Source organism: Fistularia commersonii, chromosome 9 (genome assembly GCF_037954325.1).
Source record: "Fistularia commersonii isolate RoL2024-O1a breed Wild chromosome 9, RoL_Fcom_v1.0, whole genome shotgun sequence".
Taxonomy (NCBI): Eukaryota; Metazoa; Chordata; class Actinopteri; order Syngnathiformes; family Fistulariidae; genus Fistularia; species Fistularia commersonii.
The window spans coordinates 8,287,493-8,306,729 of record NC_141292.1 but is presented as its reverse complement, the minus strand read 5'-3'; the positions used below and the strand labels follow the sequence as shown (position 1 = coordinate 8,306,729).

Here is a 19,237-nt window from a genome sequence, read left to right as displayed (position 1 = left end):
TAAAGGTCTTACTTCATGAGATGTTTGTACTTACAATTAAGATGCTTGTATCTTAATTATCAAATCAACTTATGCTGCCTGCTCTGTTCTTGTATACATTGCACACAGAAAAATAGTGCTGATGGTGTCAATGACAGGCTTGCTTTGTGACTTTAAATGATGTTTCGTGAAGAGCCAATATGATCACTGAATACCCAAATGCAATGTTCTTGAGTGATCATCAAAAATAAACTTCTGACAAGGCACTCTTTCACCTCCTGCAGAGAAAAGCAGAGAGAGAAAAGTATCGTCTTTTTCTTATTTCCTTTTCAACAAAGTCAGGGTCAGGACCCCAGGGGATAACAAGACAGAAATATTGGGGGTCAAATGATCTTAAGATAAGCCTCAAATCACCCAAAATTGGTAAGGAATCACTTGAAAATTGAGCACTAAATTAAATAAGATAAGCAGAAGATGCTTGGGGTCATGCATTCCTTACACCTTTATTTTGGGGATTTGGACCTGAGAAGTTTGTGACCCCAGCTCTACAAAGCCTTTGCACTACAGTAGACTTTAAACACACAAATGTGCAAGTTCCCCCCCTGCAGAAATCACAACACAAGATATCTATTATAAACATTTTCAGTGTTAGTAGAACTGCAACATTTCAGGGAATCTTACCACCAAACAGACCACCCCCTTTGACTATCTGCTTTTCTACATCGTACATTTCTAATTCTATCGCTGCTGCACAGCATGGTTTTATAGAGCCTTTATCCCATCTAAATCTGCTATACCCCCACGTTCATCCCTCACGTATCAGCCCCGCAATGTGAGTCATGTATTATTGTAGTGTTAACACAGGGAAGCACCCGTTGACCGGAAGATCTGCATCTGGAGATTGAGCCAGTAACTAGATGATGCTTCCTGTCTCCCAGCCCCCAATCCCCCTTTTAATGCTGCCTACAGAAGCATTAAGTCAACATTGAAGCGACTTATGCTATAGTTTTTGAAAAATGACAACCGGCACGTATAATCAGTCATTGTGTTGCATCTTGTTTTACCTGTACAATCGTACATGAAGGAGGAAATAGTGGACTTCTAAGGTTTGTATATCTTAAAGAAAGAAGCGATAGGTCATTAGTCACCTTGACTTGAATTGTGACAAAATAAACAGTGCAGAGATTAGTACAGACTTTCACACCAGGGTCTGTAAAATTAAAAAAACAAACAGTGGACATATGATTGTATTATAGAATGAGCTGCATTTACCAAAATTAGGCAAAAGTGATAAAGAATTAATATACTGACCAGGATTTCAAAAGCCACATATTCATGAGCTGAAAATACAAGTCGATGGTAAAGGTCCGATTGCAAATAACTAATTGTAGATTTTCTAATTGTTGAAATCAAATCAGTAATTGGAAAAAAGTGCATAGAAGTCAAAATTGACAGAGAAGATCGCAAATGGTAATATGATTGTTCTGTTGAAGGAGTAAATTGAGCCAAAAGGTTTGAGCTCACAATAAAAACATTTCATTTACCTCCTTGTAAAGCATTGAGATAAATGCTATTATACTGTATTGTTAAATTGAGCCAACCAAACCTCAGCTGGATAAATTGCAGTGATTTTATTTTGCATTCCATCCGGATTCATAACTTCCATAGATTCTGCTCTGATTTCACTCATTCTTTAAATGTTACTTGGAATGCTAGTTATGCTTTCACCTCAAGAAAATGTAAATATGTTTTTGGTAATTGCTTCCTACTTCTGATGTGATTTGTTTGCAATTAGAATTCAACCTTACAGGAATTAGCTTTAATTCCAGGAATTAGTTTAATTTCGTTTCGATTAAAAATCAGTAAATACTCATCTGGCAGTATTGTGATGTTTGTGATAGCACTGCTATATAGTTATAATGAATGAACTGATAGATGAATGAATACATGCTGAATGGATGACTTGAATAACAATTATTGAGGCTGGAATATTTACCATCCCATTGATTTAAAGACTTTTATCATTATTATTAAGATATGATTCACATCCCATCCAGTCTTCCTATGTAACTTGTAATTGGTGTTATGTTAAATGCACATTTTGTTTGTTGAGTTAAATGACAAAAAGCATTTAAATACCAAAAAATACCACACACATTGTAAAAAATTACTTGGAATGTAAAGAATTTACCTAAGTATCCAAGAAATTCCTAGAAAGATGAGAATATATTACATAAACATGGCCAGAGATCGAAAGACCAAAAGATGTGTATGACATTATTTATAAAAGAGGAATGTAGTTGTCACCTCTAACATATATCATTGTCTAATCCTTCTTGCATTGTTATGGGTGAGATATAAATGCTTTTTGACTCAAAATTGAACCCTGTCACAAGAGAAAGTTCCGCTATTAGATGATAAATCACGTCGATGCTCACCGTCATCACCCAACACACTGAAGGATGCCAAAGTCATAGGTCACAGCAGGTATGTATTGAATCAAGCACAAAATACACCCTGACACATGTTACAGATGTATCCTTTGCTTCCCACCACCAATACATCTACATTTTGTTTGAGGTATTGAGGGGAAATTTGAGTTTTGGGGGCAAACAGGCTTGATGATCACAACCAGATGGGTTTTGGCTGGAAGTCTGAGCGAAGACGCGGACAATGTGGATCAAAGAGGGACCGGGAGATATTGCTTGCTTGGGTTAACAGAAATGATGTGCATAAAGAAAGGGTTGGACTGACAAGTCTGCCCTGACCTATTAAAAAGAAATCCTTTCAGCATTTGTCAGGGTGGAGCCGAGCGGGAGGTGCAACAAGTCGGTCTGCAGGATTGAGATAAATTCTGAAGGGAGTTGATGGGAAGTGCTCTCACATCACTTCCTCTCTTTGTTTCAGCCGCTATTTTCAAGGCCTGGAATGTAGTTCCTGTCAAGGGGTGAAGGAATTCAAAACAAGTTCATTAACCTCAGGGTAGAGGAATGATGATGAGGTGGGAAAGGACGCCGCCTTGCTACATGTAAGTGAATGAACGGCATCAATTTGAATGTTCTCGCCTCAGTTCCATAGTTCGGTCTCATGATTCGACGTGTTTGTGTGTATGTTGTCCATCCTGTATGTGTCTCCGGGTCTGTGGGAGAATGAGAGCACCACACCCTCCTCACATCCTGTGGCAGGCCTTTCCGTGTGTGTTTCAGGCCAGGGTCTGCAGACATACCACTGTCCCGCAGTTCCAGCAGGCTGACATAAACACTGACCTTTTCACAGGAAGTATGTGTGTATCTGTCTGTGTGTGTCCCGTTTTCAAAATGCGTGGGTCTTTGTCGGGCAAACAGAGCCAATTTTTTCAAACATCTTAAAATCACATACTTTCTTTGTACTAAACTGAAGTCATTTTCATGAGCAGATATTCCTCTAATTTTCCAAACACCTGGCACATCCATTGTCTTGTGTTGGTGAAGAGACAGGATGTCATGCATAATGTGCTCTAAAGCATGTCGGGAAGCTTTTATTAGTAAGTGGGTATATCTCTCTGGGGACATGTCAGTGGTGCCCAGTTCGCTGCCCAGACATCCGGAAATCCACCACTTTTCTCCAGAAGAGACCTCAGTCACACAACAACTCTCGAGGACACAGTCAACTACACAGGGATTTTAAGTTGACTACAACAAAAAAGATCATTTAATCCAAGTTGACAGCCTGTTGGAAATACACATGGGTACCAAATCTTGTGGGTTTGTTACCCTATTAATGAAAACTGACACGTGCTCACAATCCCAATCCCTCTTTACTGGTACAAATTTGTGTGAATGAATCAGAAAAGGAATAGTTGAAATGTGGGGAGTATCAGTGGGGGGGGGGGGTGCAGGATGAATATTTATACATGTTTGGTTTTTTTTTTTTAAAGGCAAAGGGCTGAGTTAGCTTATCTCTCAGCTCAGCACTTAGGTTGAATGATAATACTTTATACCTCCGCAGTGTGTTGAGACACAATTACACTGCAGAAGCACTGGGTGGTGGTGGGTCTTAAATGTAAAAGAGTGATATTTTTTAATGACCTTTGACAACTGAGGCTATATTTTATAATGTAACGTGAACTGGAATGAGTCAAACGCTGACAATGTTTTATTCTAATCATTTGGGTCGATCTACTACCAAGAGAGAAGTCTACAGAGAGTTTGTCAATTTGTCTGCTGTAATCAGTGACGTGCGGTGAGGTTCATGGCTGTTGAGGCACTGACGTCATCAGTCAGATTTACAAACGTATGAACCCCACGGAGTAGCTTATTCCCCATTTTACTGGCAGCAGTTAACGTGTTTTGTTTAAAATATCATATCAGCATTCTTTACATATACAAACTGTGGCATAGAAAAAGCACATTAAAAAAGTTTTTGTATCTTACCTTTACTTATAAATGAAGTCCATGCGCCGCTGAGCGGTTTTCCTTCAACTTAGCATTGTGGATGCTAATGTTGAGTCTTTGCTGTTCATTCAAAGACAAATCTATCAAGGACATCCCGAATGTTTTAACGCGATTTGACTTTGAATGTGAGTGGCCGACCGCTCAAGTTCGATTAGGCTTCTTTGCAGATTCTGCAGGTCTGAATATCCCATTTGACTCCAGACATTGTCAGAAGTTGAGAAAAGAATGCAGGAAAAGCAGAAAAGGCGGTCTCTTACTGGACATCCACACAGCCAGCCTTTTCGAGTGTACCACTGAAAAGACCGAGTCTTCCGTCTTCTAGTCCGAAGCAAATCCGTTAGCGACGGCGTTGGTCTTCCCTTACTTATTATCTACTGCTTCCACTGAAAGCCGAGTTTAGAAAATTCGTTCAGTTTAGTTATGTAATCCTCCATTTTGCAAATGAAGCCAAGCATGAGAAAAAATGACTGTATGGCTGCACTTGACTAGCTGTTTACAGTAGCTTGCTATTGCAATTCTATTATTCTTTAGCCGAGTAGTAAAAAGGCTCCCTGGGATCACCAGTGCCTCCTACCGTGAGGCCCCGTCACTGCGTGCCTCACTTCGTGTGTCTTAGCTGCCGCTTTACGATCGCTCGGCACAAGAAACACGTTACAGTTGTTAACGAAAAAATTATACACATCAGCTCAAGTATTGAAATTTAGTTCATATATTAGTGCTTCAAGTGTGTGAAAATTTTAATAGTGACATCCACAGAGACAGTAATACGGTCTCCGCCGCATAGCATGGCAGCGCAGTTATTGCGCAATCCATAGGACAGCACTGGCTGCCGCATCACCGCACGGCTCTTCTTCATATTTAAACGCTAAATTTAATTAATTTTTTTCAGCAATTTTGAAAAAAACAGCTAAAAATTGTGAAGTTAGGTGGAAATAACTTTATAGTACAAATCACTGAATAAATAGAACCATTCAATTTATTTTTTCATTTTACATTTTTTTCTTTCCATGATGCCAGGTGAGGCCCAGCCTCACCTGCCTCTACTGACTGCACGTCACTGGCTGTAATCTTCCACAGCAAAGTTAACATTACCAACCTGTGTGCTCGTACCAAGTTAATTTTACCTACCTGCGTGCTAGCTCCAACATGTTTAGTTTTAAGGTGGTAACAGGGGATGGAGATGCTCCTGTGCATCTTTTTCTGCATGAGGTTCAAAGAACAGTGTTTTTTGTTTATTGTTTCATTCAAAATTTTTGTACATTTAAATATCCCTTCGACTCATTTGCCTCACCCATCACGCCAATCACACTGTGCATCCCCCGCGACCCTGAGTGCAGGATAAGCAGCAGATAATGGATAGATGGATGGATGGATGGATAACCTAAACTGACATGTTAAATACCCAGCCCTGATATTTTTTTTCTCTCTGATTGTCTCAAACCAAATTATTTAGAACCACTATGACCATTTTTAACTGTCGTTCAAAACCTCCCAGCTGATTCAATGCAACTAATTTGATGTAGTAAGATTTTCCATTTGTAAATGAACGAATATTTATCTCAGCCCGACATCTTGTCCAAGATCTCCTTGATGGCAGCAGTCTACCTTGATTGTGGTAACAGCTGAATCCTCTTTTAACAAAGGAACCCACTTAGAAAAACATGCAATTAACATAGCAGGGGTTTTGTAGATATCTTGCTTATCATGCAAACTTGACCCCATCTTCTGTTTTATCACCTTCTGCTTACTGCCGTTCATTTCTCAAAAACCCGTAGTTGGTATTTGTCCATCCATGTCCCCTCTGTGCCACAAGCCCTTAAAGACTAGACACAACTTGCTGATAAGACAACTACACACACTTTGTGGCCACAGACGTTGTCGAGCCCTGCTGCTTATGTTCTTGACAGGAGTATGAGATCACTTTGTCTAATAAAGGAGTAGCTCTTTTTTAACCCTTATTGAGGAGAAGCTTGTTTGTCAGGTGACTGCTGCACATACCGGGCTCACAGCAGGTCAGGAGGTCAGGATATGTGTTTTGTTTTTTTTTTTCTGTTCTCATTACAATGATTGACACTGTTTAGGGAGAAGAAAAATCTACGGGTGAATTTTTTCGAGTAATTCCAAACTGTAAAAGATACCGAATCCGAAGCCCCTTGTGTGTTACACCTCATTTTAAGAGGCAGAGTTTAAATAAAATCTTGAACGAACTGTCAGTTTTGATTTGACATGATATGCTCTTTTTTTGCTGCAGTGAATAATCGCATTTTTATAGAATGGATGTCAAGGGCAGTTGAGCTTTGGATGTCTTTTACATATGTGGACGTAAAAACAGAGACGCACACAAGATCAAATGGCTGAAACGTTGAGACCGTTGCTCTCTGAGTTCCAGGGTTCAGTTGTGGTTTGTTGTAAATTTTTACCAGAGTTTCTGTGTGATGTACCATAACTGCTTCTTGGCCATCTGTGTTGTGTTACTGAGCAAGATATCTTTTTAATGAACCCATTATTAAGACTTTGAGAGAATGTATCAGCATTGAGCAGGTATTCCCTTTCCCTGCTCTGCCAGGGGCCTCAAAATATAACATTGTGAGCGACACTTTGTCTGATTCTTTAGCTGCAAGCTGTGCAGTTCCAAGTATATGTGAAAAAGACACAAAAACCTTCTTCATCAGAAATGATCAAGTGAGGCAGGTCATCACACACACACACACACACATACACAACTTAAGAGTCTTATAAATCCTCATTAATGTGCAGAGTCACATAGCTCATCTGATAGCAGTTCATTCATAACTCTCACCTGGATATTCTCTAAACTCCTTGATGAGAGCGTCACAGGGCGAGAAAAGGAAGGAACCCTTTGATGAAAGGCTTGACCAAACTGAGTTATTGGCATTTCAAAAGTTCACACTTTAACACGTTAGTTGTGAATGTCACAAAAGAAGAAATGCAAGAAAGGACTGCAATAAATCAAAAGAAGGCAGAAAAAATACAACATTGTAAAGGGCGAGAGCTCGATGGAGTTTAGGTCGGCCATTTCTCTCAGCTGATATGAGCCATTCACAGATTTTATTGCATCCAAATCCATGTTAACCAATATGAGGACTTTATTGGTCAATATATAATATTTAAAAGAGCTAGATGATAATTCGTCAAAAAAGGCAAAACTATTCTACTATTATACTAGCAAACTATTCGACGTCAATACCAACACCCAATCTAATTATGCTCTTCGTTTAAATTTCATGACTGACCAGAGTCAAACGTCTTCCAAAAACCCAAATGTCCATATTAACATAAACCGGCATCAAATGTTGGGTTTTAAACTCTACTTAATTTTAAATTCCATCAAAAATATGATCATTTTTCTTTCTTGTGGTGTTGAAGTCATGTGAGCGCTTTGTGTTGTCCCACCACAAATCCATCATAGAACCCCTTTTGGACCCCCTGCAATTTGCCTACAGAGTCAACAGGTTTGTAGATGATGCAGTAAACCTGGCTCTCCAATACATCCTGCAGCACCTGGACACAGCAGGAGCCTATGCTAGGATCCTGTTTGTAGATTTCAGCTCTGCCTTTAACACAGTTATCACAGCTCTATTACAGGACAAGCTCTCCTTGCTGAATGTGCCAGACTCCACCTGCAGGTGGATCACAGACTCCCTGCCTGCCAGGAGACTGCAGCATATCATCCACTCTGCAGAGACAGTAATTGGCTGTACTTTATCTTCTCTACAAGACCTGCACACCTCCAGGACCCAGAAGCATGCGGGTAAGATCCTGGGTGACCCCCTTCCACCCAGGACATAGACTTTTCCAACCACTCCCCTCTGGGAGGAAGTTGCAGTCCATCAGGACCAACGCTACCTGCTACAAATATTGTTTTCCCATAGGCAGCCTGCCTCATAAATAATGCCCTGGGCCCCCACTGACACTGCACCAATTCCTAAACACACTACCTTGCACTGCTTTGCACAACTTGCCATTTTGCACAACCAACCACGATTGCCCTGATCTGACTTTTATTTTTCACTTATTTAATGCTTGTTACATGTTTTCTCTTTAGCACCCTCAACCAAAGCAAATTCCTTGTAGCTGCAAAATTATTTGGTGAATGAAGCAATCCTGATGTTCAATAATTCATTAGCCGGTGTTATTTCCTGAGAGATTATTAAACAGAGACCTTTTCTGTTTTCAATCACATTACTTCTCAACTGAAAGGATGATTTGAAGAAAACTTATTAATCAAATAATAAACAAACAGATTTTATTTTCCAGGCCACTCCACCCTTCCTCAGAGTTTTTGACAAAATATGATTAATATAATCTTTAAAATTCTACAGATACTCTTTCAATCTGTATAAGAATAATTTGTCTGGCTAAATTTACCTTACCAGTTTTTTTTGTTTTTTTTTGTCAATATGGACATTTAAACAGTTTTTCAAAGACAACATTATAGCAATTTTGGTTAATATGTTGTCTAGTACACGCAAGTGTGGGGAGTTTCTGCCTTGTGGACCAAAAAAGATTGTGGGATGAAGATGCAGCCATTACATCTCTCCGACCTCCGGAGGATATCAGTTTTTCCACAAACCATCTGTTTCATATTTGCAGTTCCTTTCCTGTTTTGGTGACTTATTTTTAATGGATGACACAGTTTTCATCACTAGCTGGTAAAGCACTACATTTGCTAAAACATATCAATGTAAATCTCTTCATTTTCAATGGTGAGTCCCAAAAATCCACATGTCCTTACTTTGGATTGAACTCAAGTGAAGAGTAGGTTGCAGCCAGGATGGAGGACAATAAAGACCAACTCACAAAATCTTTTGGCAAAAGATCAGTTCTGTTTAGTCCATTTCAAAGGAAAGAGAACTTTTGTTTTGGATTCAAGAACAAAACTTTCTGATTTGCATTTATAGGTACAATTTAATTGGTTTGCAATAAAAGCTCTTGCTGATTACATCGTCAACAGTTTTGCTCCAATAACTGCATTTTACACACTGACAGAGGACTTTTCTGTCAAACACTTGTGTCTTGTAAAAATATTTACTCTTTGATTTATGCTAGTTTTTTTTCTTTCTTAAATTGCGGAGAGAGTTTCATTTTTAACCAGTTAGATGAAAGGTCTGCTGGAGAAACCACATCACACACTGACTTTTATGTGTTTTTTATATGCACTGAAATATGTTGTGCATGGATCCGTAAGCGGTCTATCCCAATGTGAGAAGCTTTCACATTGTACACCTGAAAAGTCATAAAGTGTCATAAACATCTACTGTCTTGTCTGTACAATATCACATTGGTGATATTTAGAATAGTGATCAATCACTAATAATTGCTTGATTAATTGTATATTCTTAGTGATTGTAAAACAGAGCATAACTTGCATGGGTCTGACAGATTTATTATTGGTGGATCAGAGGTTGAGTATAACTTCTAAAGAAGAAGTTGTTGATCTGTTGGGTGGTCTCAGTCTTAATGGACCAGTACGCTCTTTCCCCCTTTCCTCAGAAAGCTCTGGAACAGATGGCTGCCTGCCTGAACGACAACCTTCCTGCAATCAGGTCCTCTCTGATGTGACTCAGACCCTTTTAATACGGTGTCAGCCACCTCAGAGCCAAGGACGCCACTCTTGTGGTTGTCATCGGGGTCCGGACTGGAATTCATCAGCCATCTATAAAATTGATTGGCTGGGTGGTCTTGGGTTGATGGATTGAGAAAATGACTTGCTCTGAGGTGGTTGCAAATTTTCAGTGCAGGAAAGACATATTGACAAAGTAGCGCACGCTGTTTACAATGAAGGTACGGGTGATGTTGGTCAAGAAGGTACACGTCAGTAGTTAAAAGGGTCAAGTGGCTAATAACAGTGTCATTATATGAAGAGCTTATGGGGAGTCACTCAATTTTATTTTTGCTACAAGCTGTAATACTTTTGAGGACGCTTTAATTTTGGATGATTTTTATACATATTTAAGGCTCTTCCGCTTGTATAGGTTCCTCATGAGGGCCTCTCTTTTGTGTCAAAATTATGTATTGGAACGATTTTTAGAATCAATCCAAAATAATTAAAAGAGCAACATGTAACCAAAAAACTTAAGTGTACTGTATCTGCCAATGTGACATTTTCCTGTGTCAAAGTAAAACAGTGCCTGCAGTTGCTACCGTCAGATGATCTGATAACATTGTTCAAAGAATCACAACAGAGACAGGAGTCTGGGTCTCGAATTTCATTTTTTGAACCGGAGCCTGATGAAAAAATATAAATGAATGAGCGATAGCAAGAAGCAGAATAGATAAAGTCTAGCCAGTTCTTTCTAAGAGATTGAAGAACTTCAAACACACAAACACCCAAAAAAATCACAGTTGAAATTCTAATTTCGAATTCAAATTTTGGGACAGGAACACACTCAATTTGCAACCAGTTGAGGATGACACACACACACACACACACACACACACACACACACACACACACACACACACACACACACACACACACACACACACACACACACACACACACACTCAAAAAGACTCCTGCCTACACAGAGCTGTTAGATGTGAGCACGTTGACTAGGGTGATCACTCCTGAAGAAACAAGAGAAGAAATCCCACATCAAAAGCATTTTTCCATGAATGAGAATGACTGTATAATGCGCTTAAAGACCTACTGCAGACATCGCATGAGTAGCGGTCATGTTATTAACTAGTTATTGTCTTGACTTTGCCTCGGTGCACACTGAGGCCAGGTGTATACTGGCATCAGCACGCATCACTAAACTTGGCGTGTACCTGGCATCAGTACACACAACAGCTTGGACATGCTTCATATTTATGCAAAGGAAAGAAGGAGAACGTTAACGAAAAACTCTGTAAAGATCAGTTTCCCACTGCTGTTGTACGATTAAAATGTCAATCTGATATTTTACATGTATTTGATTAAAGTACTTTGATGAGGTAAAAGACCTCATTAAAATGTTGGCAGCTTTGCGGTGTTTGCTCAATAATGCAACAAAATTCACTACTTTTTTTCTTCTCTTTAACTGATCCCCTGCCGAAATTCGAAGTCGGCAAATTGCTGTTTTTCTTCTTGCGATTGGATGAAAACCTTTCCATAATTTTACAAATCAGGCATCAAAAACAATGATGGTTACCGACGAATGTTACTGACAACTGCATTTATCCAAAAGACGTTTGTATACATTAAATGTTAATATACTTGTGAAATGAGAAGAGGTCCTAGCTTTTTTTTTTTGCTTTTCTAAAATTAGTTTTATCCCTTTTATTTGATATTTGTATCTACATTCAAGGACCTGCTAATTCTGAGTGGGTGTGAAATTCAGTTTGCACTGAATAGATAAATCTTAAAAACAAACTGGACCGTTTTGTACATTCCAGTACATTTTCACCGGAGGATATCATGACTGATTTTAAAAACCTAAGAGACTACTGATTTGATAACTAACATTATTCAGAATACAAGACGCTGGATGAGAGGCAGGACCACACACTTGTCATTTCTTATAGGTAGCTTCAAATTGGCAATTCCAGACGCTCGGATATCACAGAAACCCATATGATCAAACATGACATTAGATGAAAAAACAAGCATGAAGGACAATAGAGCTATTACACTTTGGTGCATCATTTTCTGTCTAAAAAAAAAAAAAGAAAACGGGATGAAAGCATGGCTGAGAAGAGGCTTGCAGTGTGAAGTGGAGATCGTCTGGAAATGATATCTGATTGATTGGCGAGGCTTCCTTGTCCGCTCCCCGTCACTGCGAGTTTCTCCTTGCCCCATTGAAGCACTTCCTCAAGATTATCCAGCATGTTTGGTAGCTCAAATTTGAAACCAGAGCAGTTCTTTTTTTGCAGGTCACATTAAAATAATATTTGTTCATGCCTCTAAGTGCAGAATCATTTGGGTAGATATTCAGAGCGGCCTTGAATTGGGAACCTCCCTGTGATTGTCAGTGGGGATGAATAGGATCTGAAATCGGGTCAAACAGGACAATAACGCAGCCCCCAGGATAAATGCTTGAAATTAGTCATAAATTTTGTTTTATGATCGAACACCTGCGCAGCAAAGCACGGCTGTGATTCAGTGCAGCCTTGCAATGTTAACAGCAAGATAGTAAATTCCTGCTCTGTAAGGCAATGTAGTCTCCGATCTCTACATTGTGATCAGTCGATGACTGAAATATCATCTGCCACCACCGAGTTAATTCCTACACTTTGAACGAATTTCGATGGAATTTTTCCAAACGTACATTCGTTTCTTGTCCTTTTAACCACTCTTGAAATGCAAGCTGTTCTCACGCGCCGCTTGTTTAGTCTATTTCTGCAAAAGCCGGATAACAATCCACCGAGGAATCCACGGATATCCCGCGTGGAAATGACACGTTAAAAAGGAGCAGAACATTGCTGACAGATTACCATAAAAAAATGCGGCAACGCCATGGCAAATGTCATAGCCAAGAAATATTGAATTTCCCTTTATCCAGCGGGGGCCACGGCAACGTGGGGTCTAGACAACACAAGTTTTCTGCTGAAACTGAATGTTAAATCATTGGGGCAGGCTTGAGAAAATAGCTCTGCATTAGTGCAGCAGCACTGACCAAATGTAACACTTGTGCAGCCTTGGAGAACAAATCTCTGGCCACACTGGGCTACAGTATACATGCTCAATGTTCCAAACATTAATCTCTGACTGGAGAATTTGATTACTATGGTAATTAAACCAGTCAGAGTCACATGTGTTTCTGAGGTGCAGATTTCTTAGGAATGTGTGTAAATGGCCTAATGTCACCACATTACTGATGAAAGACTGACAAGGAGTGCTGGCAGCGGGAGGACGGAAACACTGTGTGAGAGGCAATAAAAGGGACTTTACAGCTTGTACTTGCAACACTAAATAAGCACAAAATTAGTGAAGGTTCTTTTGCTTGGCTGTTATTTTTTTTAAAAGAATTTTATAACATCAGTTCTGAATTATATATATTGAAAGTACCACTGCTAGGGAGTGGGGCAAAGGAAACGCTGGGACCACCAGCTTTTCATTTCCAGGAGTTCTGATGAGGGCAATGCACGCCTCGGCTTTGTCTGACTCCAAGGGTGACGGGGGAGTGATGGTAGCGGTGGCAGGCCTTGGACAACAGGATGTCCTGTTTGGCTCACCAGAATGGAATTCCCACAGAGCAGGGCAGAATCATGCAACATCTCCAGAATCAGTCCTGAGTTATACAACCGATCTACATTGATTGAGGCAAATCTGGACCTTTCATCTTAATATGATTTAAAAAACAACATAAAAGATGTGAATCGATGGGGCTGCACATCTTTTATCTTAATTACATCTAAATTAATACAGTAAATGAACTTTTGGGCCTTTGGGGGAACATACCCCAAATACGTAGATGCCCTTTCTCATTTCTACATTTACAGTAAAATCTAGATTTCTGCCCACTACTAGTTGTGGTCAGAAACATATATTCAACATATTGTGAAAAAATAATATTCTAAACAAAGATATAGCCGGAGTAAGAAAATCACTGGGCAAAAATGTTTTTTACAAACTGCCTTTGTCGGGGCTGAGGAACCATCTCCTTTTGAGATTCTTGGAGCTTTGGCATATGTCAGGGAACTCTTTTATGCTACTACCAATGTGGATAATTTATGAACAATCCAAAAGTAACTTTTTTGAGGAAACTGGCATGAGTCAGAATCCTGATAATGGGATCAGGTTATATATTAATTTTGGTAAAATTCTGGATGCTAGATAGAGGTGGATGTTTTACTGTGACAACCCCTGAACAGAACAGCTGAGGAAGAAGAGTGAATGTCTGATGGATGCCTGAAAGTGAAAATGGCTTTGGGTCAAGTACTTTCCGATGCCCACAAACCAAATGAGTCACTTTCTTTATGATAAGGGGATCTTAACAGCCTGGCAATTGCAGACTTTGGTTGAATTGTACTGCAATGAATGAGAAATTCAAGTTAATAAACAGTGTGATTCATGGATTCAGTGAAATTTAAACCAAATATTTGTATGCTTTGGTTCCTTGTCAAAAATCAATCAACTGAAAGCGTAAAATTATTGGCAAAAATCTTCTCAAACAGTGTCATCGTGTCAACCATCTGTGCCAACCTGTACGAATGATGGACAGATTTGTGTGATTTGAGATGTACTGTGACATTATATTTTCATGTAGACTATGGATGAATGTTTGTTTCTGAGCAGTCAAAGATGATGAGAAGAAATGGCACATTCCGAAAACACTAAACAAACAACAAAATGCACACATGCATCCAGAGAATTGCTTTTGCATGGAACAATGAAATCTGTAATGTCTCAGGAAGAATGTCCACTATCTGAATGGCTATTATTGCTCTTATCACAAAGAGGATTAAGTGCGATGTGCTGGAAATTCTTCCTATATTTTGCTTTGCGACATGCATGGTTATTTATGTGTTAAATACACTGCGTACACACCGAGATCTATGCGTTTTTTGAACAGATTGTTAGCCACAGCTGCCCTCTGTGCATGCCCCATCCAGGGTCACTGCTGCTGCCCTTTACCAAAATCTGTCAGGCTCTCTTTGACGTAGATCCGTTTCCTGTCAAAGTGAGATTTTTATTGTTCCAAGGGTGCAGGCTCCAGAATCTGGCTCCCCCAGCCTTTTCCTGTTTCCTCCTGAGAAGGAAGTGCTGCTCCGCTTCAGACTTTCCTCTCCACCTCCCGCATCTTCTTTGGGACAAATCTGGAACACCAAATGCAAAACTTTGCTTGTGTCGACCAATTCTTGATTTCAAAGAATGAAAATAGTTCCTTGAGAAAAAACAGGAGAACCCTCCCCTCACTGGTCTCTTTACATAAGCTCACACAAACACACACCAAGCACATTTATCAAATAAGCATGCAGGTATTTTGCATCTTATATTTGTATGCACCCCCTCTGAGAGACAAGCCTTGAAGGTATGTGGTCATCTGTGACCCCCAAAGCTTTCCCATGGTGCCTCAGTGTGTAGAGTCTTTGTTGCAGCTTAAAAAAAAGTTGGTCCTTGTTTGCAGGCTGGGTTGTTTCACAGATTTAAATTAACAGCAAAAAAATGATCATGACATAACCAAGAGAAACAAACACAGGTGTGGGATATGATAACATACATCTTAAATGTAAGAGAAACAATAGTCGGTCGTGTTCACTTTAAGTAGAGTTTAACTGTCACCCCCCTGGAGGCCCGGCCATCCAACCATAAACACACACACAAACAAATAAAAAGCGTATGTGTGTGCAAGCTTGCATAAGCATTTGACTTTGTATGTGGTCATCGGTTGAGCATACTTAGAAAGACAAATGAGCCACTGGTTGATGGATTAATACCAGTCAAGCTCAGCGAAGGAGCAGCAGTCTGTTGTTCTTAAAAATACAAGGTGTCAGCTGCCACCGGCGAAATGCTTTTCGGGCCTGTATCAGATACCCCCGTCTGAGCAGACTTCAAACCCCTTACAATATAGTGACATAATGGAAGGGCAGATCAAATAACAGTTGAAAAATCCTAATAACATCTTAAATGTTCCAAACATTTAAATGGTATACTATATATATTTTCCCCAAACACTGCATACTCTGACCGAGTGCAGCTCGACTTTTATCTGACTCCAAAAAATGCAACCGTATCCAAACTATTTTAACTTCCTTCCATTGTATTTCTTCTGGAATTGATTTTACAGGGGTTTTGTGACAATGTAGTATTGTGTATGCAAGATAATAAGTACTTTACAATAGCATTATAAATGTTGGTCCAGTAAAGCTTCTGTTGCACTAATGGATACATCTAAGTTTAGGGTATTAAAATGCAACAATAAAAGGATGTTTTTTGTTTGCATATAGCAAACGAAAAAACACACGCTAGTATAAAGAGCAGGCTCAGATTTAAATATATGCACCGCTAAAAGAAAATACAGCATAGTATGCTCATAACCTCCCAGTCTGCGTGCACCATCTGTGACTAATACAAATGAGAGGTCTTATATGGATTTTGTTCTTTGCATTTTTCGTTTTTAACTTTTCTCTCCTGTCTGTCAAAGTCAAAGTCAAAGTCAGCTGATGTTTGGTTTGCTTCACTTAATTTGGGTTGTTATCCTTATGTAGTGAAAGCCGATTAAAGCAAATCTTCCTTACCTGACTGTGACACTATCCCTAATCACAGATTGAGAAATTTTGATTTATCAAAGCAACTAATATAATCTTTAACACCTACAGATGAACATCAACCAGTGCCATCAGTGATTTTTCAGTTCATGTTAAAAAGGCGGTCAAATCTTGGCAAGGCAAATATTATCTGACACTGATGTGCAGCGGATTTTTTGATATCCTTACCACATACGCATCCTGCTGTTAAACTGAAAAAATGTTTCAGCGTCACTTCATGTTCATGTTGATATCAAATCATTATGATTGATTTTCTGAAAACAATTTCAGCCACATAATCAGCCACTTAAAAAATATTTTCCATAAAAACACTTTCCAGAACAATAATAATAAACAATTGTTATTCTTTACTATTCCATGCTTTTTATTGAAATAATAATTGAATCATCATAAATTTGGCCTCAAGTCAACAATGAAGTAGCTGGAATCCATTATTTTGCCAGTGCATCCTGCAAGAAATCCTCTTTGTTGTGTTATGTGTATGTGTAATATGATCTCAGCTCAGCGAGGCGCCACTGTCTGTGAAAAGAGAATTTTTGCCCTGAAACGACAGCCCACCTCAACAAACAGAGGTCTGCTGGTGCCTTTTGCTCCACCTGAACGTGGCAAAGACCCAGGACTCAAGAGGCTGCATCTCGTTCCAAAGAAACAGACGGAAACAGACAGTGATTACGGTTAAAAATAAGAATCCAAGTATGTACCTGGGAGAGTGTTGTTTAAGATTATCAGCAGCCAGCACAAGTAAAACACACTTCAGTAAGCTAAACAAATGGTATGATTGTCATTGCATTCATAATTTTAGACAATAGAAATCCATAAAACCTTTTCTTATTGTTGAAGAAAGGTGGCTTTGGTGGAAGCATCATTGTTTGATGGATTTCTATGCTGTATTTTTTTTTTATCTCTTTCAAGCTTAGTCAGAAAACATCGAGCAGAGGAGGGGACAGAAACTTGCTCCTTATCGTGTGGAAGTTCGCCTTTAACATCCTACAATTTCACAGATTTGATCTCCCAGTGGCTTTAACTCCAGTAAACATAAGTAGATCCTCACCAGCAAGTTTATTAAGAACACCCAGATAGAACAAATTCAGTATAACATTGTTTAGTTATCACTGTTGTTCATTCACATACTTGTTGCTTGTTGAACTGCACTGGGTTATACTGAAGTGTTCCTAACATTTTAGTCAAACTTTATCTATATGAATGGGTTCAGCAAAAGTAACAGTTTGTGAAAAGTGGCTCTTTAAAAAGTAGAAAAAAAATGAACCTAGATGCTATTCACAGATGAAAAATAGGCAATGGAACCTGGTTGGGAGATTAGATAGGATTTGGAGATAAATAATGTGAGGCTGACGAAATCTGGCAAATGTGAAAATTAGTGCAGGAAATATTCATCGATGTTTATATTCAGTTTTCCCCTTGGTAGACAATTCAGAGAAAGCAGCATGGGAACACAACATGTTATAAATCTCAATTTTGTCTGCCTTTATAAAGATCCTCAGCAATGTGGTTTGAGAAAAAAAGCTACAAGTGTTCTAATCATCACTTATTTCACTGGCACCCTGACATTTCAGCTGACCAGCAATAGCAATGTCAAAAGAGGGCACCCCCCCCACCTCCTAATTCAGCAGAAGAATTACAGTGGCACAAATCTAGCTGATACCAGGAGACAACCAACATTTAGAAAAAAAAACAGCATCTGATTTCAAATGAATTTTACCAGATGCCTTTTGTGGGACTGTATCTGTCTCACCCAGATAAAGCAGAATTTAATATATGTGTAGTGTCTGAAAGCAACACAATATCTGGACTGGAACAATCAATTATATACATTGTTGTTGTGCAGCATCACAAATCAGGAAATTATTCTGTGTTACCTGTACATTTTACCTAAAAGTAATTGAGATGAATCTAAAAAAACAGACAAAAAAAAAGCCCAATAAAACCCCAAACAGGAAAATAAGCAGTGACTTAATAGGAAAGACAGAGCAGGAAATTAGTGAGCATTTATGAGAAAATGGCGGAGTTACTGTAGGTGAAAAAGGTGGCAGTAATACGGATACATTTCCTTCAGTTCATTGCTCGAAAAAAAACATCTGAACACAGCTCATTTCAGGTTTAACTTTTTCTAAGGTCACATGAGTAAAAGATGAAATAAATAAATGAAAATGATGGTGCAATACTTTAAGATAACTCCAGAATAGCTTTGTATTCAATTGCCTGCGTTTAAATGTACCAGCTGATCGGACACAAGCGAAGGGCCCCATTGTGGTTCCCTGCACTACAGCGCCGGGACAGTTGTTTCAGTAAATAAAGCTGCAGATGCTGAATGTTCCTCTGGTCTGCAATGGCAACACAGGGCTACAAGGTGAGAAGGCAGAAGCCACTTGCCTTGTCAGTCCCCACCCTGTCCCTTCAAGATGAGTGGCCCACAATGGGGACAGAAGAATGCTTCAGAAATCACATTCGCCAAGCGTTTTGGGCAGGATAAGGAGTGTTTGTGCAGGAGAGGGGTTTTATCAGCGCCGAACACTCACAGGAAGTCCGGTTTGGGATTGTCCGTCCAATTCCTGCGTTCCACAGGAAGCCCTGCATAAAAAGCAAGTGAA

General features: G+C 39.3%; 1 protein-coding gene across 1 annotated transcript; it reads left to right on the top strand.

Moving 5' to 3' along the window:
* The first annotated feature begins 2,883 nt into the window (after positions 1 to 2,883).
* LOC147231115 (uncharacterized) lies at positions 2,884 to 17,307 on the top strand. Its single transcript, XM_086152997.1, has 4 exons — positions 2,884 to 3,007; positions 8,060 to 8,184; positions 9,927 to 10,052; positions 17,129 to 17,307. The coding sequence occupies exons 1-4, from the start codon at positions 2,970 to 2,972 to the stop codon at positions 17,305 to 17,307; spliced, it is 468 nt and encodes a 155-aa protein (XP_086009123.1). The 5' UTR covers positions 2,884 to 2,969.
* The last annotated feature ends 1,930 nt before the right edge of the window (positions 17,308 to 19,237 follow it).